This window comes from Penicillium samsonianum (assembly GCF_028829775.1).
Source record: "Penicillium samsonianum strain IBT 33392 chromosome Unknown utg000001l_segment0_segment0, whole genome shotgun sequence".
Lineage (NCBI taxonomy): Eukaryota > Fungi > Ascomycota > Eurotiomycetes > Eurotiales > Aspergillaceae > Penicillium > Penicillium samsonianum.
This window is the reverse complement of record NW_026643259.1, coordinates 1,616,748-1,641,512: the sequence shown is the minus strand read 5'-3', so window position 1 is coordinate 1,641,512 and position 24,765 is coordinate 1,616,748. Positions and strand designations below refer to the sequence as shown.

The following is a 24,765-nucleotide window of genomic DNA, read 5'->3' as shown; positions in this document are numbered from 1 at the left end:
GACTAGAAAGTCCGTCCTAATAGGCGTTGTCCGCCAACGCCCATGTCCCCCTTCATCATGACCGTTATGACGGGAGTCGTTCAGAAGAAGAGCTGGGGATTTCCTTTTTTTTTTTTTTGCTGTTGGCTTGCTTCCTCTCCTGGATCGAGCTCGACTTAGCACTTGTGTATATACAACCCGTTCGTGAGGAAATGAAGGAAAAAAAATTCTAAATATATCATCTCTACATCTCAACAGTGCAAGGTACTCTGTGCGCTGGCGCAAAATCCAAAAAAACACTGAATATCAAAATCACTAAATATGAAACCCCCATGGATACTTCCCCCAACTCTAACCCTATTACAACATCCCCCATCCCATGTCATCTCCAGGGCTCTCCAAAATCCTGTATTCATCACATATTTCTCCAAGCAGCCATACCGAACAAACATTCCATGACATCATGACAGTGGAGAAGCTCAATCACGGTTGGCGTGATTATTTAGTGCCTGCCCAGGTGGGTAGCGGTGATGCGCCGGTGAAGTCATGATCCCCGCGGAGCCGGACTTGGTTTGATTTTAGGGTTTGGGGTTGTTGCTATATTTGGATCTACTGCCTTAGGTTTGGCATGAGGTGCGGAGATGAGAAGTCTTGATGATGGGGGATCATTGCCTGTTACGTTGGCAACAAATGATTTGATCAAGATAGATTGTGACATACACGTACAAATACAAAGCACAGGGAATATGTACAGAGATCAATTCAAGTTTCAATGGTATTACGCAGGCAAAAAAGCGGCGAGTCGATAACCACAGTCAACAAGCGAAGATCTGAGACATGATGTAGTAGAGAGAGAACCAAGGAAATATGGTATTTTCAATAGACGCCCGAATGATTGGGGGATGCACAATGAAGATGAAGAACAGGGTGGGTGTTTGTAGAGCCAGCAAGACATGGAAATGAAAAGGGGAGATTACAGAGTTGTGTGGAGATGAACTTATTCATTGACCGTGGGTGCTGTTCCTGCTGCTGCAGACGGGTTGAGATTGGTCGACTGCAAAGCTTCGGGAAGCTTCAGCGGCGCACTAGGGGAAGACTTAAGCTTCTTGATCTTCTCGCCCTTCAGCACTTGCTCCATCTCATCCTTTGTGAGTGTCTCGTATTCGATGAGCGCCTTAGTCAAGAGCTCGAGTTCGTCGCGCTTTTCGGTCAGAATGTTGGTTGCTCGGTCACGGGCCTCCTCTACAAGCCGGCGCACTTCACCCTCGATCTCTTGCTTGGTTTCCGATGATAGGCTATCGTAGTTTGTAGACAAGTCGACGTTGCCAAGTTTCTTGGAATATCCGAACCGGGTGATCAGCGTGAAGGCCGTCTCGGTGGCACTTTGAATATCCTAGAGAGACTGTTAGTATTGAGAAAAGAACAAAAAGACAACCAGTAAGACTTACAGCTGAGATACCACTAGTGACATTGTCGTGGCCGAAAACTAGCTCTTCAGCAGCCTTGCCACCCATGGAGACGGCGATGTCTGCCAAGTATTCGGTGTAGTTCCTTGAAACAGTATCCATCTCCGGCAGGAAGTGGGTGATACCAAGGGCCATACCACGGGGAACAATGGTGATCTTGTACAGCGGAGTGGAGGAAGGAGAGAAGTGTGCAACAAGGGCATGACCAGCCTCGTGGTAGGCAGTCAAGAGCTTGTCCTTGTCTTGGATGATGCGACTGCGAGCCTCGGCGCCCATCATAATCTTATCCTTGGCCCAATCGAAGTCGAACGGGCCAACATTAGCCTTGCGGTCACGGCTGGCATGGACTGCAGCTTGGTTGACCAAGTTCTCCAGATCAGCACCGGAGAAGCCGGGAGTGCCTCGTGCAATGACTCCGATGTCAACATCAGTACCGAACTGGATTTCCTTCATGTGATGTCTCAAGATGTCCATTCGGCCGCGAACATCAGGTAGGTCCACAACGACCCTACGATCGAACCGACCAGGTCGAGTGAGTGCCTTGTCCAGCAGTTGAGGGTAATTGGTAGCAGCAATGATGATGACACCACTAGTCTGGGAGAATCCGTCGAGCTCCGTGAGCAACTGGTTGAGCGTCTGCTTGACATAAGCAGCATCGCGCTCGTTTCGCTTTCCACCTATCGCATCCAGCTCATCGATGAAAATGATAGCCGGAGCCTTGCCACGGGCCTGAGCGAACAAATCACGAACACGCTTGGCACCAACACCAACGTATACCTCATCGAATTCAGATCCAGACATGTAGAAGAATGGGACACCCGCTTCGCCAGCAACAGCACGCGCAAGCAAAGTCTTACCAGTACCGGGAGGACCGACCAAAAGAACACCCTTGGGCAGCTTACCGCCTAGGGAAGAGAAACGATCTGGGTTGAGAAGGAATTCCACCAGCTCCTGCAGCTCATCTTTAGCCTCGTCACAGCCATGCACATCAGTGAAGCGAGCGGTTTGCTGTTCAGGCTGAGCTTCCTTGTCCTGCGCACCTCGAACGTTCTTCAGAACGCCAGTGGTTTCAACCAAGATAGTGACCGTGACCAGAGAGATATATGTGAAAAAGCCGAAAATGAGCAAGAATTTGACCCAGCGGAACACTGTGCTTCCGAGAGACTCGTCGACCACAACGTAAAGAGGAGCGTCCTTAGCACCGGTACCGTTTTGTTTTCCCATTCCGATTTGACTGCCAGTAGCCCGGGCAGCGACCGCTTGGCCCACTGCCTGGAGCTGTTCATGGCTCAGATTGTGGTTTGACCCAGCGAAAGTGCCAGCTCCAGCTCCAGCTCCAGCGTCAGTGCCACCGACGCTTGCCTGGGCCTGTTGGACTAATGCTTCAGTTGTGAGATCGCCTGCAAAATAACCGCTCCGGTGTCGTTCGATAACAATACCCGGCATTTTGGCACGCAAAAGAGCCGAATATAGAGCATTTTGAGCATCTGCGTTGTTCGGGCTCTTGTTGGCGACCTTCTCCTTCTGAGCAAGTACATGATGCCAGGATCCCCCGAACAAGAACCGTTGCTGTTGTATCTTCGAAAGACCATTGACCTTCGGGGCCGTGCGTAGGGAGTTAAGGCGGAATGGAGTTAGGGTTGAGTAAGAACGAGCACCGGGGATAGCATGGCGGACTGGCGTAAAAGATGAGATGGACCGAAATGCGTTGTCTGTTATCGATGGTTAGACATGATTCATCAATGAAATTTGCTCAAGCCAAAACATACTTCGGTTCAGCAATGACGACCACGTTTGTTGCGAAGGCCGGCTGACGATCTCCGCTCGTAGGGCTGCAATGGAAACTCCCTCTAGGTATCCAGGTAAGGTCGCGCGTTGAGAGACCTGTATCTATCAGCATAGAGTGACGCCAAGTGGATGATAGGTTATGCCATACTGTTTCATTTTCTTGTCGGCTGGGCTGGAGAGACTCGCTGACATTGGTCGTCGTCGTTCGCCCTGTCTGCTTCCAGGGAGCGGACAGGACGTTATACATTGAAGGCCAGAGATCCGATGTCACGGCAGCAACATTCTAGTAGCAGGTTGCTTGCGTCAGTTGTGAGATCTGGATGAGAAATCGCGAAGTGGTACTCACAGGCATGGGGATCGGGACTTGGAAGGCCATGACTGTCCGATATACAGCGGCACTCGGCCGGGTGCGAGGATGGGCGTGTGCTCCTCTTGGTTGAATTTACAACCGAAGGTAAAATTTAATCTGTTAAACCCGAGTTGAAGAGACTGACATCGCTGACGCAAGAATGAAGATAGAGAGGAAGGCGATAGTGTGCTCCGCTTTGATGCGGCGAATGGCGACGGCCACTTGTGTCCGAATGGGCGACCGTATAATACCACGTGATTCTAAATGGCACGTGCACGATATATCCGGAGGCTTTTTATAGTGTCAATAACTCTCATCAGCTCCGATGAAGGAACGAAGAAGACATTTTAGTAAAAAATGTCGTATGATTTAATCATGTATGGGTGATTTGGCGGAGCAAATTGGTAGCACACGGATTACATAGTAGCTGAGAAGGGCCAGGTACAGCTGTTGTCAACAGTGATGTTGGCAGAAGCTGCCCATGGTTCGCGCCCTGATCTTTACGAATTTCAACGTCTTGACGTCCACGGTCATTTGAACTTCATTCACCTTCTTGACGCTCTTAAAAATTGCCCTGTGAACACCTCTTGCTCAATGGCTTCAGGGACCTTCCGGCCTACGCTCTTTCTCAAGGACAAGAGCTCCCCTTGACCTACTATTCTGCCCTCCAATGCAGACTGGTATGTCTCGAAAAAATATCTTCTTGGTAGGGGCTCCGTTGCCAGCAAGTCTGGACTGGGATACAGATGAGCTTCTCAACACGGCCATACCTCCCTTTCACGAGAATACGAAGAGCCCAGAACAACAGCTATCCCTGGATCAACCACCTGTAAGATGGAGAGTGTTACGGTCACCATCAGTCGATAAGCTTGGTGACAATTATGACTCTTTTCAACACTATGAGGATCCGGCCTTTTTCATCTCGCATCAGCTGGCTGTCGCGACAGATGCGCCACAAGGACATTCAGAAGATTCGATTATTCAATTCTACGACCATTCTTTTGCCATCCACGAGACCTCCGAGGTAGCTGACTCAGATGTGTACGTAGCAGATTCCACGCAGGACAGCAGTTTGGGCGAGGACAGCGTGTTGGCTAGCTCTACGGCGTTGGATAAACCAGATGCCCCGAGGTCACCTCGTATCCTCCATATCCCTGGACCCCTCAGCAATTTGCAAGACCTTCCCACTGCCAGGTACATCCAGTCCATCGTACCGCAAACGATGACGGTGAATATGATTGTTGGGGTGCTGGCAGTTCACCCCCCACGTCGGATAGTAACACGACAATGGAAAACCGAATTGGATCTTATCGAGCTCGTCGTTGGAGACGAGACAAGGGCTGGGTTTGGAGTCAATTTTTGGCTCAAGCCAGAGAAGCCGACGGCTGCCAAGAACAACGAAGCGGATCGCCTGGGTCGATCGCTGGCGTCACTTCGACCCCGCGACATCGTTTTGCTCCGAACCGTCGGGCTCAGTACATTCCAAGATCGAGTGTACGGACAGAGTCTGCGCCGAGGGATGACTACAGTCGAGCTGTTACATCGAAAACCGGTGGATGTGACGGATGCAGTTGGATTTTACCAGGGCAGAATCCAAGAAGGTAGCCCCCACGATGATCAGCCGGTCCTTAAGGCTCGCCGAGTACGAAATTGGATGCTCCAGTTTGTGACGGATTCGGTTGGAATGTCGCATCCACGTGGACTGCCTCCGGATACGCAGTAGGTCAGTTAATTGCTTTTATGGTTTGATACTTTATATAGTTAAAATATCAGCTTGATAGATATCTTCATGTACAACATACTATGTGCTCCGTACTCCAAACCTAATGGCAAATTGTATTTGAGACGGGAGAGGGGGAACAGGGAATAGGGAATGACCCCCCCACCATAAATCACCCCCCATCACGTAAGTTTCAGGGGCGACATCTCATGACCATAGGAAATTGAGGTTTACTTTCGCGGGTGTCATCTGCATTACCCCGGTAGAAACCATGCAATAGCATTGGATATATTGGCCGGGGATGGCTGAGCTAGTAAGACCTCAGGAGACCGGAGACTTCATGCACGCGTCAGAGCTGTCGAGTTTTTTTGGAATGTATATGAAAGAATGTGCATTCATTCATATCAAGTGAAGTGAATCAATCTAAAATACTGCCCAAAACAGCTATGAAGAGCTTCCAACTGAAGTTGAAGTATATGGCCCCCTTTTTCCCGCAAACAGAGGCCCTCCAATCACCGCCACTCACGTGCCCCCACTTGGACGAAAATAAATCCATCAACGGCCAGGTGTTCCCTAAATAACAGAGAGTCTCTCTCTCCTTTTGCTTCTCCTAGCCTTCTCTGCTCTATTCCTAATTTTTTTTCCTAATTTTCCCTCAATTTCAATTCATCATGAAGGGTATGTTGTATAATCAATGCTTCCACTTGTCCCCGCTAACCCCTCTACAGCTCTCATTCTTGTTGGAGGGTTCGGAACCCGTCTGCGTCCTCTGGTAAATATCCCTTTTATTTTTCTCTGTCCTATTCTCTACTTGGCAATGCTAATACTCAATTGTTCTAGACCCTCACCCTCCCCAAGCCCTTGGTGGAGTTCGGAAACCGGCCCATGATCTTGCACCAGGTCGAGAGCTTGGCCGCTGCGGGTGTTACTGATATCGTTCTTGCCGTCAACTACCGCCCGGATGTGATGGTCGCGGCTCTCAAGAAGTACGAGGAGGAATACGGAGTCAACATTGAGTTCTCCGTCGAGTCCGAACCGCTGGGCACGGCTGGCCCGCTCAAGCTGGCGGAGGAGATCCTGGGCAAGGATGACTCGCCTTTCTTTGTGCTCAACTCGGATGTTATTTGCGACTACCCCTTCAAGCAGCTTGCCGACTTCCACAGGAGCCACGGTGATGAGGGTACCATTGTCGTCACCAAGGTGGACGAGCCCTCCAAGTACGGTGTCGTCGTCCACAAGCCCAACCATGCCTCCCGCATCGACCGCTTCGTCGAGAAACCCGTCGAATTCGTTGGCAACCGTATCAACGCTGGTATCTACATTCTGAACCCCAGTGTTCTAAAGCGCATCGAGCTCCGCCCGACCTCCATCGAACAGGAGACCTTCCCCGCCATCTGTAAGGAGGGCCAGCTCCACTCCTACGATCTCGAGGGCTTCTGGATGGATGTCGGTCAACCCAAGGATTTCCTCACTGGTACTTGTCTGTACCTGACTTCCCTGGCCAAGCGCAAACCCCATATGCTTGCCCCTCACACAGAGTCCTACGTTCACGGCGGAAATGTCATGGTTGACCCCTCCGCCAAGATCGGCAAGAACTGCCGTATTGGTCCCAATGTGGTTATTGGTCCCAACGTTGTCATTGGCGACGGTGTCCGTCTTCAGCGCTGCGTCGTGATGGAGAACTGCAAGGTCAAGGACCACGCTTGGATCAAGTCCACCATTGTTGGCTGGAACAGCTCTGTTGGCCGCTGGGCGCGTCTGGAGAATGTCACTGTCCTCGGAGACGACGTTACCATCGGCGACGAGATTTATGTCAACGGTGGCTCCATTCTGCCCCACAAGAGCATCAAGCAGAACATTGATGGTAAGTCTTAGTTTCTACCGATCACCACAAACCTATACTAATCGCTTATACAGTTCCCGCGATCATCATGTAATCCTCGTTCCTACTCCCCCCCTCTTCCTTCACGTCGCTATGCCTTTTGAAATACCTCCCTTCAACTCTCGTGCCGATACCACCCTCCAGTCCGCCCTCGATGCATAGAACCGGAGTCGTTTACTGCGTTGTCTTCTGTCTTCTCTTCTGTTGCCGGCGTGCCTTTTCTTCCGTGACGGTTTATCACCCTCTCAACTTCCTTCCTTTCGTCCGATGATCAATGCACTCAGAAACCTAGATGGTGAAAGCGTGCGATTTCGGCTGTTTTGCAAGAAATAACCCCTTTTAGTCTTGTTTTTCTACGTTCATCCTTCAAGTTATCCCCCATTTTAGTGCTTCATATTGAGGGTTTCGTCACTACATCCCCGCTCCTTTGCGGTTGGCCACCTGTTTTCATTCCATTTTTTCAATTTTTCTTTTTATCACTGCTGGTCTTCTGGCAATTGGTGGGCAAGGGAATCATGCCATATCCGTTTTAATGAGAACATGGGCGTGGGGCTGGTTCTGTTGATGTAAATAATGGGAGGCGAAATTCGCAAAAAAAAAGATGCAAGTTTAGTTGGTCTTAACACGATTTCTTCAGATATTTCATATCAGGTATTTTTGTAGAAGTATCGTAGACAGAATATTACATACAGATTTGGGGATACATACATACAGTCATTGAAGGCGTTCTGCTTCGAATCAGTCAAGCAGCAGGAAACCGAGGGATAGATTAAGATAAGCATATGTGAGTCTTTGGCAAAGTCATTTTTTCGTTTCCAGACCGTCTCTAGGAACGAGCCTCAGCTTGATCCAGGATCTCATCCCATTGAATTCTCAACTCTTCCATCTGCTTCCAGCACTGGCGTCCAAGTTCCTCGAACTCTTCCCGCTTTTCCTTGGTAAGATCTTCCGCGCCGCGCTTACGACGACGGAGTCGATCAGCCTCAACAACAGGCGTGCCCACAACACCTCCATGTCCCCAGCCGTCGACCTCAGTAGAAACCGCACTTTCAATTCCACGACGCCCGCAAGAGGAACCCCATTTCGCTCTACCACCACCGGCCCGGTAGTAAGGCTCTTCAGCAGCTTCCACGTCAGCCTGTGATGCCAGCGCGAGGAACACAGGGGCACAAGCGCCGAGGTAAGTAGACAATGGATGCCAAGGCGAACCCAGCATCCTCGCAGCCCAGAAAGCAGCAATCATCGCCCACGCAAGGGGAAGAATAAGCGGGATGATCGATGTGGCACAGATACCAGGGTGAGAGAGATACGTGCGCGGGGTCGCGTCGGGGGCATCTGTATGGATAGCATGGGTGTCAAGCTCCGTCTCAGACTGCAAGAAGCTATCGACCGCCCAGGGGGCGGTACTCGGTAGATTGGAAGTCAGTGCGAGGATATCAGTTAGAGCCTTGGAAGACTCATACGGCGCATCAGTGCGCAAACCCTGGATATCATCGACCTTGAAAAAGTCCCAAGTCGCCTCGAGGCTGGAAACCCAGACCACACGGCCGGGCCCGTTCGTGCGCGCCCGCTTCAGCAGCGGAGCTACGTTGTGCGCCAGCATGTAGTGCCCGAAGACATTTGCACAAAAGACTGCTCCGAGTGCGGGTTCTTCTTCCGTCTTTGTTTGCTTGCCTGTTAACACGCCCGTCGGCGCGAGCTTGTAGGACGGCCAGGTCACCGCATGGAGGAGATCTGTGCATACGTCCCAAATGGCCCTGGGCCAATTGATGCCGGACCAGCCGCCCAGCCCAGCATTGAGGACAATTGAGTCGAGTCTGGGGAGGGTGTGGACTAGTTTGCGGGAAAGTTCGCGCACTGAACGCAGATCGCCTAGGTCGACGCTCTCTGAGACGAAGTGAACGCGTGCTGCGGCGGATGCGGAGGGGGAGGTTGATTGTAGGTGAGCTTCTAGTCTGCGGATTGTGTCTTGGGCTTTGCACGCGCTTCGAGTTGTGAATATTATGGTGAGAGATTCGGATTCTGGGTGGGAGGAGAGGAACTCGTCGGCAAGGCGGCAGCAAATAGAGAATCCGAGACCGCTGCGGATGGTCCAAGTTAGTATAGGAAATTGAGCTAAATAGGTCCATTGAGAGGGTTGTACCTGTTGGCTCCTGTCACCAAGATATGCAACATATTTTGCTGCCCACAAGCGGGCTTGACCTGATCCATGGCTTGTTGCTCCAGTGAGTTTGTTGACTCGGCACTTTTTTTGATATCGGAGATAGGGGTTATGCAATAAGATGTCCTGCAATTGAAGCAGTCTTGGGCTGGGGAGGTTGTTGCTTGTTGTCGAAACGAAAAAGATGTACAACAATCTGCTGCATGTGAAACGAAACGAATCCCCCGGAAGTGAGCACTGGCGAGGTTTGTTGTTGAAAATCCACCGAACGGGGAAAGTGCACATGCAGATCACGTGCTCAACTTTAAATCTTATCCTTATCGGAATCGTGGATGTTCCTTGTAAAGTTGTTCCCCGTCATACTCGCTCCGCTCCTCACGCTTCATGGCTGAGATTTACTAAATATCACCCAAATGTCGTGTAGTCGGCACACGGGAAGTCATGGCAGTCATATTTGAGCGGTTTCTCAACACAACCGGATTCTTCTTCTTCGCCCTCATCCTCTTCTGCCTCATCATCCTCACACCAGCGGACGCCATCTACCAATGCTACGAGACGAATCGATTCACCAACGTGTTTTTCATTGTCGGCGCATATGTGATAACTTTTATAATTGCAGCCCTCATCTATGCCACACGCATCTACACGAATCGGATTGCACTCACCGGCATACCCAAAGCCTGGATCCCCGTGGAAAAGGAAGATGTGAACAAGAGCGTTAGGCGACTGGTGAAGGAAGGTCTCGTCCGCAGCGCCGTCATCGCGTATCAAGCCCGCCCGCGCGACATCTCCACCGACGAAGACAACTTCCAAAAATACAAACCGCTTCTCATTGACCCCGAACGACCCCCATGGGGCCAAGTCGAGCACCCCGGCTGGTCTTCGCCTGATTCGCCAGACCTACCGAATCTACCATATCGCACGGTCATACAGGAGCTTCCCAGCTTGATTGAAGCCAAAGCTGTATCCCTTGCCCCTGTCGATTCATTGTCGCCTGCGCCCATCTACCACTTCGATCCGGTAGGCGACCTTACAACACAGTCTCTCCCGGATACACGCGTGGTGGAAGTACTACAACGTCCTGCATCAATGGGTCTGAGAGAATATATCCGCCATCTGACGTCCCTCGGAGCTATCTATCCACCAGAACTCGGTGCGGATTTCCTTGCGCTGTACGAACGAGCCCGGTTCTCGCCGCACGAACTACACGAGACGGAATTCCGCGACCTGATGCATCTCTTCGCGGAGATCCTGAGAGGGATGACATCCCTTGCGCCACCGATCCTGGATGAAATTCGCGACAGCGCAAGCTACCGACGAGCCTATAGCGAATCTGGCATCGGGCCCTCAGATGAAGAGGGAGAAACAGACACAGTGGGGACTTATGGTTACGACGGGGCTCTTGGATCCAGGCGGAGTACCAACAGCCTTCGCCCATCGAATGCGTCTACCTGGGAGACCCAGTCCGGGTATGACACTGCGCCCGCAATTCAGAGCCCCGCCTCGGGACTGTCAACAGACAGTGGATCCTACGCGACACGAAGCCCTTTTCGCACACCTTCTACGAGGTCTCTACGACGCGTGGCATCGGGCCATTCTGGTAGTTCGGGAGGGAGTGTCATTCGCTTGACGCAGCCACGAGATCCGACAGATTTGCCGTATACAATTGACTACGCTGGACGTAGGCAGTGATAATATTCCATTGATACCCTGTATATTACTTATAGAGCAACGCCATTTGGACACCCAATTGCGCCAACCTTAGAAGTGGGGGTGGTCTTAGTCAGGCGGAAAACATTCCGAGTGCTTGGCAAACCTGCAAAATGATTGATAAGATCAATTTATCATTTGACGACGCGTCATCAGAAAACGAGGCAAACTGGCAGGTTTTTTTCCTTTCTCGCACCGTTGAAGCATATATCCCTATTCTGTAACAATGCATCTCTTTCGCCGAGGGACTTCCTCCCTTTTTAGCTCCTCCAACGTCTCTGCTGCCTCCTCCAAGACCGACATCACCACCGACGCTGTGGGCGACAGTGCCCTCGCTGCAGAGGGGTTTAAAACAATCTCGTCGAGCGATAAGCTCTTCAAAAATGTCGATCCAGCAGTAGACGGCGAAGACTGCTTGCACGACTGTGCGACATGCACAATCAAATACCCCGCAAAATTCGATATCGATCACCAAGACGAACTATATGGACAAGTCAATGGATGGGCGACGCATATGCTCGTCGCAACGGGCAAGTCAGATTGGGTGAGAGATGTGGCAGACGAGAAAGGGAGCGTCATGGAAGCCATTGAGAAGGGAGGACTGGAACCGAGCAACGGGGTATGACAATATCCACCACCATCCCTCTATACCTACAAATGCACCAAAACCAATGCACAACCAGAGAAGCTAACAACGACCTTCTCAAAGCGACTGAAACTTTCAGCATCAAACATGCCCGTCCCGGACGAATACCACATGGCCGACGCTGGCAAACAGCCAACAAACGTCCTCCTGCTGCCGAGCTTCACCGTCGTCGAGCACGTCACCCCACAACTTGTCCCAGATCTGATCGAGAACTTCGTCAACAAGTCTCTGACAACAACAACGCCACTAGGCGCGATCCCACCCCCTCCGGATAAACCAACAGAAGCAAACCAAGACCAAGAAACCACGCAATCACAAGACCTCCCACACCCATCCACAACATCAATCACCACATCCCTCAGGTCCCACCCCTGCCCGCACGCAGCAGTAATTCTACTCTGCTCGCAGCGGACGCGTGACGCACGCTGCGGGCAATCCGCACCCCTGCTCCGCCGCGAGTTCGAGCGCCACCTGCGCCCGCTCGGTCTGTACCGCGACATGGACGACCAACGGCCTGGCGGTGTGGGTATCTACTTCATTAGCCATGTTGGTGGGCACAAGTACTCTGCCAATGTGATTGTGTACCGCCGTCGGGACTTCAATTGGTACAAGCGTGGTGCTCCTGCGGATGGGGAGAGGCGGGTCGAGGATGAGGGTGCCGCGCAGGGAATCTGGTTGGCGCGTGTACGGCCGGAGGAATGTGAGAATATTATTCGGTATACTGTTTTGCAGGGAAAGTTGCTCAAGTCTGGGCAGCAGTTGCGAGCTGGGTTTGATCGTGAGCGCGGGCTGACGAGTTGGTAAGTTGGAGTTGGGTTGGTTGGTTGGGATTTTGGTGTTGGTATAGTGGATATAGTAAGGTATCTCACGGACATATTACTATTCTGGGCTGATGTTGGATTGCCTGATGTATCTCATTTGTGCTTATAGTGCTCTATATGTAGTACTGCCCCCAAGTCAGATCTGTACATGCGCATAATGCCAACAGCTATATCTTCTAGGGCTCTGTATTCCAAGGATATATTCATTATTTATTATCTGATGGTTCTACAAAATTTCATGGAATTTGAGAAAACAGTGCTCACACCAATTGAGAGGCAGAGGTGGCAATAACGTTCCAAGATTGGAATTCTCAGGCTTTGTAGGCGGTCCAGCTGTTGAGCCCCCCAGTGTCAGCCCTCGTGAATTTGAAGTACCAGGGAATGCGTTCAAATGCTGTATATATCGAGTTTACAATGCAAGAGTTGGCTTAAATGCAGCTTCCACTCAGCACACACTCTACAGCTTGTTTATGCTGTACATGTAGTATCCCCAGCCGCATTAACAGCCGCAGGTGACCACTCCTACAAACAGGAGCCTTTTCAGGTTCGAATTCATAAAGATTTTGAGTGAGAATTGGTGTCAATGTTACCCAAGATAGTTGAACGATTCAATGGATATTATCTGGGTCAAAGTAGATGCAACTCTTAAGCTTATTGTTCTCTATACACAATGAATAGGCTGCTAAACATGATGATCATTTCTTTTGATCTCTTACTTCACTTCCCGTAGCTCACTGTCATAGAAATATCACCAAATCCTTGAGCATAATACTAACTGTACGGTTACTACCTTCTCTTGCTCTTTATCAAGTATATTTGACTTCAAATATCGTTTGATATGGACATCGTACCGTTCGACTACGACCATACCTACGCTTCCAACTAATAGAACATATACTAACGTCGACAAGCAATCTAGGTGGCCATATATAGAACTGCTTTTCATGCGCTCCAAATGTGCAAGCCAGAGTTAACTGCAAGGTCAGCGTTTGTAATCCCATCTATATTGAAGCTCACTACGGAGTACGGAGTACGGAGTAGAGAATATTGCAACCTAGGATGTTCCTCTCGACCGTGCAGATAAAACTGAGGTTGCTCAGCGCACCTGCCCAGATGGGCAAGAAGCTCCGGGGCTTCGTGGGAAGGTCCACCTGCCCAGGTGGGCATCGGGTGCTGACCGGGTGCTGACCTCGGGACAGTCCCGACCTGGTCGGGCCCCGGCCCGCCCAGCCTTGCGTCCGGGCGAGCCAATATGCTTATCTAACCTACACCTGGACCGTGCCCAGGTGGACACCCGTGGGACCCGTAGGACCGCTCAGGGGCGTGCTCAATTTTACTCGGACGAGTGTATATGTGGGTTTTGGGTATACAACCCGTCTGATAAACCACCTACATACTGTTGCAGTAGTATGCCCCTCGTCCGGACGTTAGGCCATTTCATTCTCTACGATATTGTACCATAACCCAATTGCATCCACAACACTGTATCTCAAACCAAGGAAATGCACATCCACATTCCAGGTAAGGAGGATATAAAGCCACGCTATTGAATGTGCTCCATACCACCACGTTAGTTGCAGCAAGGCGTGCATGCGTACCCGACGGCCGAGACGGCCCTACAAAGAAATCCACGCCATGCCCATAGAAAACGTCATGCCCGCGAAATGAGGAAGTTTCCCCTCGATTAAGAAGATGCCGTTTTACAACGTACATCAGATGACTGGCAAGGGGATGATGCAGCTGTAGAAAGAAGCCAAGCCCACCAGCCGCTATCCCTCAGCCGTCGGGTTCTCGTCCTTCTCTGGGATCCACCGGGCTTGTTTGAAAGTAACATGAGACGGTGATTGCACAGAATAGAGGAGCCGATGCTCTCCCGTGTTGCTTTTATCAACGCGCCCCCTTGCACAGAAGTCGGGAAAATGGCGGATGCGGGAATTTTGTACATACTATATTTTTTTGCGGGGGAAGAAATTAGCCACAACACGTCATTTTCTATCCGATAGCTTCTTCTATATTTACACATTCGTGCTACTAGATAGATAGGAGCTCGGAGATGATGTCTTTTAGGGCAGGAGCACCCCGGGTTTTCAGTAAAGAGGCGTACGGGGTACTAAATTTCTAACTTTGCTGTCAGCTGTGATAGGGGCTTGCGGTAAGTTTTCTTGATGATTTGATCACATTCTTCTCTTCTTCCTGACTCGCGCTGTTGGTCTTCAGAACCAACATTTGGCGGTTTCTAACTTCGAAACTGGAGTCAAAATATCTGCAAGGGGGTCAATTGGTGGCTGTTCACTTAGTCCCAAGATCCTGGCCGGTAGGTTATCATTTAGCGCTGATAGGATAGCAAACCCCGAGTGTTGACCGACATTCGACATTCGCGCAACCAGAGCGAGAGAACGCAATATGGCGGGGAATGACCCAGAAATTCGAGAAATTTATTTCCGGTCTGCTGATTCTACTGCGGGGAGGTTATCATAGATCATCGACTGTTCCTCGTATACAACTAAACAGAGAAAACCTGATCACGTTCATACCGTCTTTCTTTGGTGAAAAAAGCTCGCGGAGTCTATAGCCATATTGCCGAGACAGAGCTCACCTAGCTTCTTAGCTTACTTTGTTCCAAAGTGGGGGATATGTAGCAGCCCAACGAGCTTCTCCCATTAGTGCGTCGCCATGCGCGCGTCGGAGATTAATTTAGTGGCTTTTCGCGACATGTGGAGGATATTTATTTTGAAGCTCATATCTGGTAAATTTATCCCAGTGTATTATTTTTATGTACAACATACCTCGTCGCTTTTCGGCACTTCACATGGTATAGGTGATCATCATAGAGATACCTAGGTATTTCCGATCTGTTTATTAACTCTCACTGTAAATCACTTTTCATTCTCATCGTACAAGGTACATGAATGACATTACATTTCCCTCGTATATAACCCATTACCTACAAATACCAACACTGTTAGTGGATTAGCCACAAGCCCAAGAGGGGGCCACGCCTTGCATGGGGTCAAATCAGAGAGCTCTCCAACAGCGTCATATCATCCCTCAATCGCCAAGATGAAACAAAATGCGGGGTAGTCAGAGCTTCTTAGATCATCATCTCACCAACAGCCGAGGAGAAAGAAAAGGAGAAACAAAAAAAATAAAATTGAAAAACAGATTCTCTCATCGAACTCTAACCTTCCCGAAACCCATTGTCCTTGCGTGATACTCATGCAGCTTCGAAACAGCTTTTGAATGGCTTCTGACTCCTTTTCTCCTGCACTTTGCTTATTCCCAACAAGACGGTGGACCTTTCTTTTCAATATCCGAATATGATACGGCCCCCAAAAGAGCCCATCCCTATCCGGAGGTCATCCACTCCACAAAGAAAACTAGTCTGCACAGAAAACAAAGGATCCGAAGACCAGGCTCTTGGGTATATTTGACTGACGCCTCATTTCTTTTTCGCATGCAAGCACACCGGTTTTTCGATTTTCTCTCGCCTCTGCGTCAAGCTCACCAGTCGCGCCCTGCTTTCGCAGCATCGTCATATGTAAATATGCAGACTTGCCTTAAGCAGAGCATGAATGCTGTGCTGTAACTAGTTACCTGATCAACATACATGTAGGCATATATTTTAGCCGAGCGATTACCGTTTCATCTAGCGTGCATCTGGGAGCCGATTAGGGCGAGGCCAACGATAGTCGCAGTTTATCTCTTAGGGGCTGATCGGCGGAGACTTTGGCGCTCTCTTGACGGGATTTGGTTTCTAAGTTTCGTAGTGTCTAAACGAACGTGCTTGCAAGTCTGGACCCTTCAGGTGGAAATGATGATGGGCTGTGCAATCTGTACACTATACAATATACAGTACTAGTAGCCTTTCTTGGAGATTTTACCTACATTCGTCTTCCTTACTGTTTTTTATTCTAATAATTCCAATAATTTTAAATTTGGTTTATTTCGTCCTGTTCGATTACCTCAATGGCGGAGGCGGGATGCATCCATAGCCACTAACAGGGAATTTGTGTGGGTCCTCCAACCAACACATGCTCTTGCCTCGTACACTGCGTACATCATCACGATCCGGGTATATCATGAGTGCAGAACTATTGGTCCTCTGAACGAGATCTACTTCCCTCAGCCTACCAGGTAACCGCAATAGATCTGCGATACACGATTAGGCAAAGTTCTACGGCGTACTCCGTACTCCATACAGAGTACCAAGGTTGTACTATGTAAACGGGGCTTGTCGATCACGAAAAGAGAGAAGGGGAAAAAAAGGAAGCCACAAAGCTGCTGCCATTCCTCCGGCGTAATAAGGTTATAGGATGAGAAGATCGACGCTGTTAAGATGACCGCAAGTGGGTTGCCACGTTCAGTAGAAGTTACCACTTACCACCAAAAAGCCTCAGCTTCTATTTGCGTTTCAGCTTATGTACTTTCTAAAGAAGAGATCTAACCCTCTCTGGCATATTTTGGCTGTGATTCTCACCGCATAGTTTGTTGCGAGAAGATCAAAGCTTTTTGCGACACCTCCGTTGATCCTATCGACTGGCAATCGAGACATCCCGGGCCAACCGAGGCTACCCGATACACCTTGTGATGAGGCGAAAGCCTACCTGTTTGATCCCTAAGGCATATGGTTTTGCCACCAGAATTTATCAGAGCCTGTGGAAAGTAAGCTAAGTACTCCGTAACGGCCATTTGTGTTTCTGGTTCTACAACAGACTTTGAGTGTTGCTGAAGGCCAAATGATCGACCCAGCTACGTCGATAAAAAGCAATTATAATGATTGATATGCGCTATACGGGGAGTGCGGTGAAGAGACTAAGAAATCCCTTGTTCATCGGGGATGTGGCACTCTATTTACCAGGGATAGCATGGTATATCGCAAAAGTTTATCAGACTTGAGATTACTTGAGACCATTGTGAATGTGAGCAAGATTCCCCCCCGCCTGGTAATCAAGAGCAACGTTCCCTCAAGGTATACAATTTTAAAACAAGTGGAGAGACGGGAACCAACCTTAAGGAAATGGGACCCGAAGCCTTGGTGCTGTTCGGGGTGGACAAGCGGGAGAGCTGAGCTGGGGTACCTGATCCATTCGGGATAGAACAATCCGAGTTATCACCGTTAGCCCCCGGGGTGCAGATGCCGCGTCATAAGTCATCCCTTGCAGTTTTGTCGTTTTCTTTCCCCTATTAACTCCCTTTGCTTCTTGGTGTTCTAAGTTTTTTTTTTCTCCTTGACTCCAGGTTTACGGTGTATACCATATTTCTTTCGTTTTTTGACTTTCCCCTTTTGTTTATGGAGACGCGGATATTAATGGGGAACTTCTAGACCCTGAGGGGAAATTAGTCGAGCTTTGCATTGCCAATCCGTTTACTTCCCGGAGAAGATCGTTCTTAGCGTTAGTGACCTTACCCTCTCATTTGGAAACCTAGATCGGAGTAGTTCGGCCGCAGCTAACCTTGGGAAATTAGTTTGATTTAGTTGTGAAAGTCGTTATTTCAGAGTCTTTGAATGGACGATTTCTCGAGCGCCCCCCCATGAATGGCTTTTCCTGCGGGCGAGAATGGTACTATGTTGTATGTACGCCCGTACTATATATGATATCATCCTTGACACAATTAACACAAGCCCATCTCTCTGGCACTACTTGGCAAGACGTGGCAACCCCCTTAGAGACCTTGAAACTTTATCTGTGTACAGTATACATCTCATGATTCAGGCTTAGTAGTACCCTCAACGAGTAGGTGTAGTTGGATTGTGATTATTAAAGGGGGCCAAGAGACTGGGAAGTTTATTTTGCAAGATACGGTCATATACAGGGTATTCTATACGGTACCATTCCATGCCCGGTCCAGTCTAGCATGTCTTGTCATTCGGGCCCAGGTGGAGCATTTGGTAAATAAGCTGGTAATGTGGGGGTTTCTATTTTTCAATGGGCTATCGCAATTTACCATGTTGATTTTCATTTCAGCCTTTAAGAGGGATCCCGTTAAGAGTTAACAGTCAACCTTGAAAGTTTTAGTATGCCACAACTAAAAATAAATTACCTCCACAAGTATTAGACGGTTTTCCGATGTGGTACACTGTTTCTACTGGGAAAAATTGAAACGATATTTCTTTGTATAATAGGGTTAGGGAAGAAGGAAATAAGGAAATAAGGAAAGAATTAGGATAGTCGATATAGGCAGTGATATTTTATTCAGAAGCTACTCTCTGATAGGTGTGTTAGTATATAGTATCCCTGGAATATATCAGTACAATGAGCCTGGTACCTGGTACCTTCGAATGGAAAATAATAATAATATTATAAAATAATACAGATATATATCTAAAAAATAAAAATACCCATAAAAAGAATAAAACTAAAAATATAAATATTAATATGCTCTTCTATGGTCTCATCCGCGCCGTTTTTTTCCCCCTTCACAAAGGTTTCCTATTAAATCTCATTAAATACTCTTTTTAATACTTGAGGCTCCCCCCCCTCCCCCTTCTTTATCTTTTGATCTTTATCGTATATCATTTCGTCCCCTCTTATATTATGCTCTGGATTCGCAACATCCCGGCTACCCATCCAGCCTGACCAGGATCTATTCCCCCCCCCCCTCTTCTCCATTATTTCAAGGTCGTCTGCGATCGCATATGCGCTTACCTTCTTTCCCCTCTTTCCCCCTTTGTCTATTTTCTGGCTTTCCTCCAAGTTCATCTTCTGCTATTCGCGGTCTCAGATCTTTGCATCATGGCTCCAGGCAGTGGGCGCGACTTTAACTGCTCATGGGAGCATTGTGGAAAGGTGGGTGCCTCAGCTCTTTCTACTCTTTTTCATCCCCCTAACCTGTTATTTGTAGTCCTTCAATCGCAAGTCGGATCTCTGCCGCCATTATCGCATCCACACCAATGAGCGGCCGTATCATTGCACTGTAAAGGACTGCAATAAGAGCTTTATTCAGCGCAGTGCCTTGACCGTACACTCGAGGACTCACACTGGCGAAAAGCCCCATGTTTGTGACCATGAGGGCTGTCAAAAGGCATTTTCAGACGTAAGGACCTTTTTAATTTCGCATGGTTGCGCATTTACTGATTATCGCTTATAGTCATCGAGTCTGGCCCGCCACCGCCGAATCCACACTGGCAAGCGGCCATATATATGCCACGAGCCTACATGCGAACGGAGGTAAGTACTTTGGGGTGGAAATGGTCGAAGCACTATTCTAATTGTCCTGTTGAAACTGCAGTTTTTGTCGCAAGACCACCCTCACCAAACACCAGCACCGCTCCCACCCCCCAGGGAGCATGACCCGACCATCCTCAGAAGATGCGACTTCCGAGCACTCTTACCACCAAACACCCGTATCTGTCTCGGTCCCGAGTGAGCAGTACATGCTCGCCCAGCAACCTTATTATGCGCAATCGGCGACACCAAGTCATGAGTTTTACTCGCCCCAGAGTGTGCCGATGGGCACCGTGCCGGTTCACGAAGCTGCCCCTCCGATCGTGTCCCAGAATGTACCTGGAACCTCGCCAGTAAACATGTCACACGCTCAACAGCCACACCCGCAACACCATGTACATCCACACCAGCACCCGCAACAACAACAACAGCAGCAACAACAACAGCAACAACAGCAACAACAGCAACAGCAACAACAGCAGCACCAACAATACCTACAGATGATGCAACAGCGTTACGATACAAGTCCGCGCACCAACTACCTCCCAGAACAATACCAACACCCGTCTTTTCAAGGCCATCAATTGCCACCCGAACAGCCAATGATGGTTTCATACCACCCAAACTATGCGTACAAACCCCCCGGCTCCCGACTCTTGAACCAAGCGGAGGGGACTGACTGGGGCTTTCTTGGAGTAGGCTAAGAGGAGATTACACCTAGATTTGTGGATCCAAAGCGTGTTTAATGCCTGTTACGACTTCCCTGCTTTCTCCGGCTATGCCTTTTCTTTTTTTGGATTGCAAACCAGAAATTCGCATCTGTTTTTGTCTGTGGTTCTATAATGGCTCTTTCCTATCTCTGCTCCATTTCTAGGTTTTTGGGCGCTTTTATTATGGATTCCCCCTCGCGATATTATGTTATTCTTTTATATATTGTCATTTTAAACGGAGGCAAAGGTGTTTCCCTTCTCATTGGCGAATCTTTTCTTGATACCTGAACATGGGAAGCGTTTTTCTTTCTTTTTTCTTTTCTTTTAATTTCTCTGTTATATTCCCTATCTCTGCGTGTATTGGTCGTCTATTTTCACCCATCAGATTCCGAAGAATTTCTTTACCAAGACGGTCATTTCTTCCGATATTGCCCATGATATATCAGCAGAAGCTAGTGTTTCCCAGGAATATTACTGCGATCGAACCTCCAGTCCCATTGGCTCCATCAAAGATCTAGCCTTTGAACAACAATCCTTTCTGCATCGTATATTCACTTACCCGTCTTTTCTCAGCCTCTTCCCGTATTATCTCACATTGTTGTCTGGGCATTCATATACTTCGAGCTAGTAGATAGAATGTCATACCATGCCTAGACTAGCATGCGACCCGAAAATAAATAAATTGCATGGCATGCATGACTCGTGGCTTATTCGTTTCAATTTCTGTCTCCATATTTTTGTGTTTTTTTCTTTTTTTCTTCTCGGACTTACACGCGGTGGCCCCATTTCCCTTTCCTCGGAGTTCTAGGACTCGGAAAGCCAAGGATGGCCAAGGGCCAAGGAGGAGCGCAACCCTGTCTCGCTAACAAAGACAACGCTCGTTCTCGCTTTCCTTTCTAGAATGGGTTCTCCATAAGATTTATTATTAATTATTTTTGGCTTCAAATGCTGACATTTTAGTGTGCCATCTGGGTAATTATGTACTATTTATACAACTATTTACTATCTACAGTAGTATTATTCACTGCATACCCTGTCTATCGGTCTACCAATCCCAATGCACAATAATAATACTTTGTAGAATACATTCGGGCAAGGATTCTTTCGCCTTCTCTTCCCGAGTTCCCGAATGCAACAGCAATTTGTTTTTTTTCCCCCAAACATACATGCCTAGTTACCTAGACGAATCCTGGTGGATTATCCCGGTAGGGATCTCTACCAGGTTAATCCACCAATGCGGACTAGGTTCCTGTTCTGCATATCGAGTAACCGTTGATCTAAGGTAGCAAGAATATTCCAAGGTTGCACTCTGGCTAAAACAAATCGCCACTAGTAGCAAATCAAACACCTCAAGTCTCTCATCTCCGTTGGGGTACCGGAGTACTTGGTCCATTGTACATGGCCCTGGAAGGGCCTTGTGGCAAACAGAAAATTTGTCTTTCTTTTTTTTTATCAAGGGTTTGCCGCTTCTCGAGAACTTGTGAGACACCTCCTGCGCCTGCTGGGGTGTTGTGTAGGTTTGTTTGATTGTGTATACGGGCTTGGGTTCAAAGGTACAAAGTACTTGTTGTGATTCTTTAGCTTATATAACTATACGAATCGACCAGTAAGAATTGAGTAATAGAAGGGGAAATATTCCTGGAAGTAGTTTCAATCCAAATGTCCAACTCAAACCAAAAAATAAAAAAATAAAAGAAAAAGAAAATTAGAACGGGGAGATCTCCTGCCCCCATTGTCAATAGAGTGCAATATCGACTTCTATTTGACTAACACCTGCAGCCCAAAACCGGTTTTATTTTGGTTTGTAAGGCTATTAAACTACAACCGGATACCATTTCCGATATGAAATGGAAAACATCTTGGTCTTGTCTGGTGAAATTTGATTTTTACTACGATGTAAGTCTTTTACATTGTTCTCGACCGATCTTTTTCGCGAGGATTTCTTTCCCTGACTATTCAAAACTATCTAACGCGGAGTCTCCGGACTTGCGGCCAGACCTGCCGACACCACTAACTTTTGACGCAGATCCGTACAGGGGGGGGTGATTGCCAAACCCGTCAAGAGTGGAGAGTTGGAACCCGGTGAAGGTGGAATATGAAAGGGCCGGTAGATCCCGCCTCCAGAAGGATCACCCATTTATTTTCTCTTGGGGGATAACTGGACACACCTCGGAAGACCCGGCCTGTCGGTGTCTTCGGGCCTTTTCCCAGCGGACTGGGATCCTGATATCACAGTACCTGCACACTACACGTATACACTACGTAAGTGGGCATAAAAGCCTCATACTTTAGAATCTCTGTGATTCATGCCTTAGTACTCCGTACTCTGTACAATATACATACATAGTCGGGGCAGGGACTATTCCGTAGAGCGACTTAATGGGGTCCCCCCCCAATATGCAAGTCACAAGCTGCGCGTAAACTGCGCGTTATGCGTTAGCCTTGAAAACGGGGTTTGATATATCCAATCGTTGAGGGTTGACAAGGTTCATCGAGTTTTTGTTCATTTCGTTTTATCTTTTGCTCATTTCGCTTCTCACTTCGGAGATTTCAATTAGACTGATCCTAATTATACTATTCCTCGTCCTCCAATCGATCCAGCAAATCACAAAGTGGCGCCTGCGACGGGTCAGCCCCTACTTCCGAGCCGCCATGCAATATAGTATGCTGTACTCCATAGACAACGGTTTCGTCCGGTGAAGACAGAATACAGACTTCGGGCGGAGATCTTGACTGAAATAGCATTGGTCAATTTGTCCTGCGCAGTCTCCGCTTTTGTAGGGTTTCAAGATTGGCATAACGGGGCAGCTACTTCCGTGGGCGCATCGGACTATAGATTCCCTGAGGAGACTAGGATCTAGACGCTTGCCAGCTAATGTATCAGAATGTGTCGGGATGAAAATGCAACCAAAACTACAAATTTCGATGTTGATTGGTTCAATATCTACCGCGTATAATACTAGTGATTAAGATCGCGAATGCGACAAACTGGATGAAACATGGCAAATAAGAACACAATCAAGAGCAGATTTACGATCGGAGGAATGAGGCCTTTGTATTCTGCGACCGAGGCTGATATTTCCGGCCCCCATGCCAAGCCCTTCTAGTCGCATCGGCGTTCTTGGCCCTATCGACGTCCAGGGGGAGAGCGCGAGCTACTTTGTATGGGTCAATCAAACACATTGGATGGATATGGACATCAGGGATACGAGACATTGGGGCTGCATGCAGGTGATTTCGAAACCTGCGATGTTTTGAGTTCAATTCCGCGTTGACTTGCTGCAACACCGGAGCAGAGAGAGAAATAGGATTAAGGCAGAAAACGAAAAGACCGCAAGGATTGGAAGAGCTAGGTGCAAGTATTTCCACTTGCGGGTTGATCGGCTACGCACTCATTTCCAGACATTACAATCTACAGTATAGTACATACTCCGCTGCAATATCCCTACGGGCTGCTCCAAGAGTCGGTGTGGGGATATTTCCAACGGCGATCTAAGGGGATTCAGGAGGATGGCTGGACCCGCAGAAGACTTTCCCATGTGAATGGCCAAAGAGATAATTTGCTAGAACACCCAGGTGAAAGTGTGTGGTTGTCATGGATGTCCCCTGTATGTAGTATGGCGATGTGCATTAGAGCTTTTTCTAGTGTATGATTACTGAGAGGTTTCTGAAACAGTAGAGAATATGACGACATATAGCATGGCCATGTAGTATCGGAGTTAGGGCATTCCGTGTTATTTCCTAGACTAAAAAAAGTACTTCGTAGACGCCGTTGTATAGCTTGCCGGCGTTGACGCGGGGTGGAGAACGTGAGCTTTTTTATGGGGAATCTAAAAGGAACTAGGAACTGGACTAAGTTCCTAAAGGGGTATGTAGTATGCAATTTGAGAATATCCCCGCTACTAACATTTCTGCTACTAACATCCCTGCCACTTTTATATGAATCCAAAGGGTTATTTCTTGACCTATCAAATGATCTACAAATAATCATACATGTATATCATTTGAACGAGAAAACCTTGGAAGTGAGTTTCAGGAGCTTGGGCCTTTCGGGAACACCGGGGAACACAGCGCAGAGACTGGTGGGTGCGGGTATTGTATTGTCATATACAGGCTTGTATGATATTGCGGAGTGCGCTATGGACCGTTCCCGAAGGTCCACTGGGATCCCGGTACCTGGAGACTGTATTTTGATTCCATGGTACACTGGGTATCTTATGGTACCTGGCAATTCAAGATATTCGGTGAATATTACGGAGTAGATAGAAGAATCACATTGTCCAGGCAGAAGGAAACTAAAGGCAAAAGGAAATGCTTGGCATGAATCCACAATGTAACCTGTCAAAGACAATTTTTTGGAAACCTCA

At 48.4% G+C, this 24,765-nt stretch overlaps 7 protein-coding genes across 7 annotated transcripts; 5 read left to right on the top strand and 2 right to left on the bottom strand.

The window, feature by feature from the left end:
* Positions 1-976: 976 nt before the first annotated feature.
* On the bottom strand, positions 977-3,609 carry N7471_000647 (i-AAA protease YME1; the record flags this gene model as incomplete). The annotated part of the gene is made up of 5 exons (XM_057273368.1): positions 977-1,372; positions 1,428-3,157; positions 3,215-3,329; positions 3,382-3,516; positions 3,580-3,609. The coding sequence occupies 5 exons, from the start codon at positions 3,607-3,609 to the stop codon at positions 977-979; spliced, it is 2,406 nt and encodes an 801-aa protein (XP_057141547.1).
* Positions 3,610-4,252: 643 nt separating this feature from the next.
* Positions 4,253-5,305, top strand: N7471_000646 (uncharacterized protein; the record flags this gene model as incomplete). Its single annotated transcript, XM_057273367.1, has 1 exon — positions 4,253-5,305. One exon carries the CDS (start codon positions 4,253-4,255, stop codon positions 5,303-5,305), a length of 1,053 nt encoding a protein of 350 aa, XP_057141546.1.
* Positions 5,306-5,905: 600 nt separating this feature from the next.
* Positions 5,906-7,926, top strand: N7471_000645 (mannose-1-phosphate guanyltransferase). Its single transcript, XM_057273366.1, has 4 exons — positions 5,906-5,980; positions 6,031-6,074; positions 6,143-7,166; positions 7,220-7,926. Exons 1-4 carry the CDS (start codon positions 5,974-5,976, stop codon positions 7,237-7,239), a joined length of 1,095 nt encoding a protein of 364 aa, XP_057141545.1. The 5' UTR covers positions 5,906-5,973; the 3' UTR covers positions 7,240-7,926.
* Positions 7,927-8,010: 84 nt separating this feature from the next.
* Positions 8,011-9,395, bottom strand: N7471_000644 (3-keto-steroid reductase; the record flags this gene model as incomplete). Its single annotated transcript, XM_057273365.1, has 2 exons — positions 8,011-9,265; positions 9,328-9,395. The coding sequence occupies 2 exons, from the start codon at positions 9,393-9,395 to the stop codon at positions 8,011-8,013; spliced, it is 1,323 nt and encodes a 440-aa protein (XP_057141544.1).
* A 391-nt stretch (positions 9,396-9,786) lies between these two features.
* On the top strand, positions 9,787-11,037 carry N7471_000643 (DUF4129 domain-containing protein; the record flags this gene model as incomplete). The annotated part of the gene is made up of 1 exon (XM_057273364.1): positions 9,787-11,037. One exon carries the CDS (start codon positions 9,787-9,789, stop codon positions 11,035-11,037), a length of 1,251 nt encoding a protein of 416 aa, XP_057141543.1.
* Positions 11,038-11,281: 244 nt separating this feature from the next.
* N7471_000642 (sucrase/ferredoxin-like domain-containing protein) lies at positions 11,282-12,505 on the top strand (the record flags this gene model as incomplete). The annotated part of the gene is made up of 2 exons (XM_057273363.1): positions 11,282-11,674; positions 11,765-12,505. 2 exons carry the CDS (start codon positions 11,282-11,284, stop codon positions 12,503-12,505), a joined length of 1,134 nt encoding a protein of 377 aa, XP_057141542.1.
* Positions 12,506-19,256: 6,751 nt separating this feature from the next.
* Positions 19,257-20,392, top strand: N7471_000641 (putative C2H2 finger domain protein; the record flags this gene model as incomplete). The annotated part of the gene is made up of 4 exons (XM_057273362.1): positions 19,257-19,310; positions 19,366-19,557; positions 19,612-19,691; positions 19,753-20,392. 4 exons carry the CDS (start codon positions 19,257-19,259, stop codon positions 20,390-20,392), a joined length of 966 nt encoding a protein of 321 aa, XP_057141541.1.
* Positions 20,393-24,765: the final 4,373 nt, after the last annotated feature.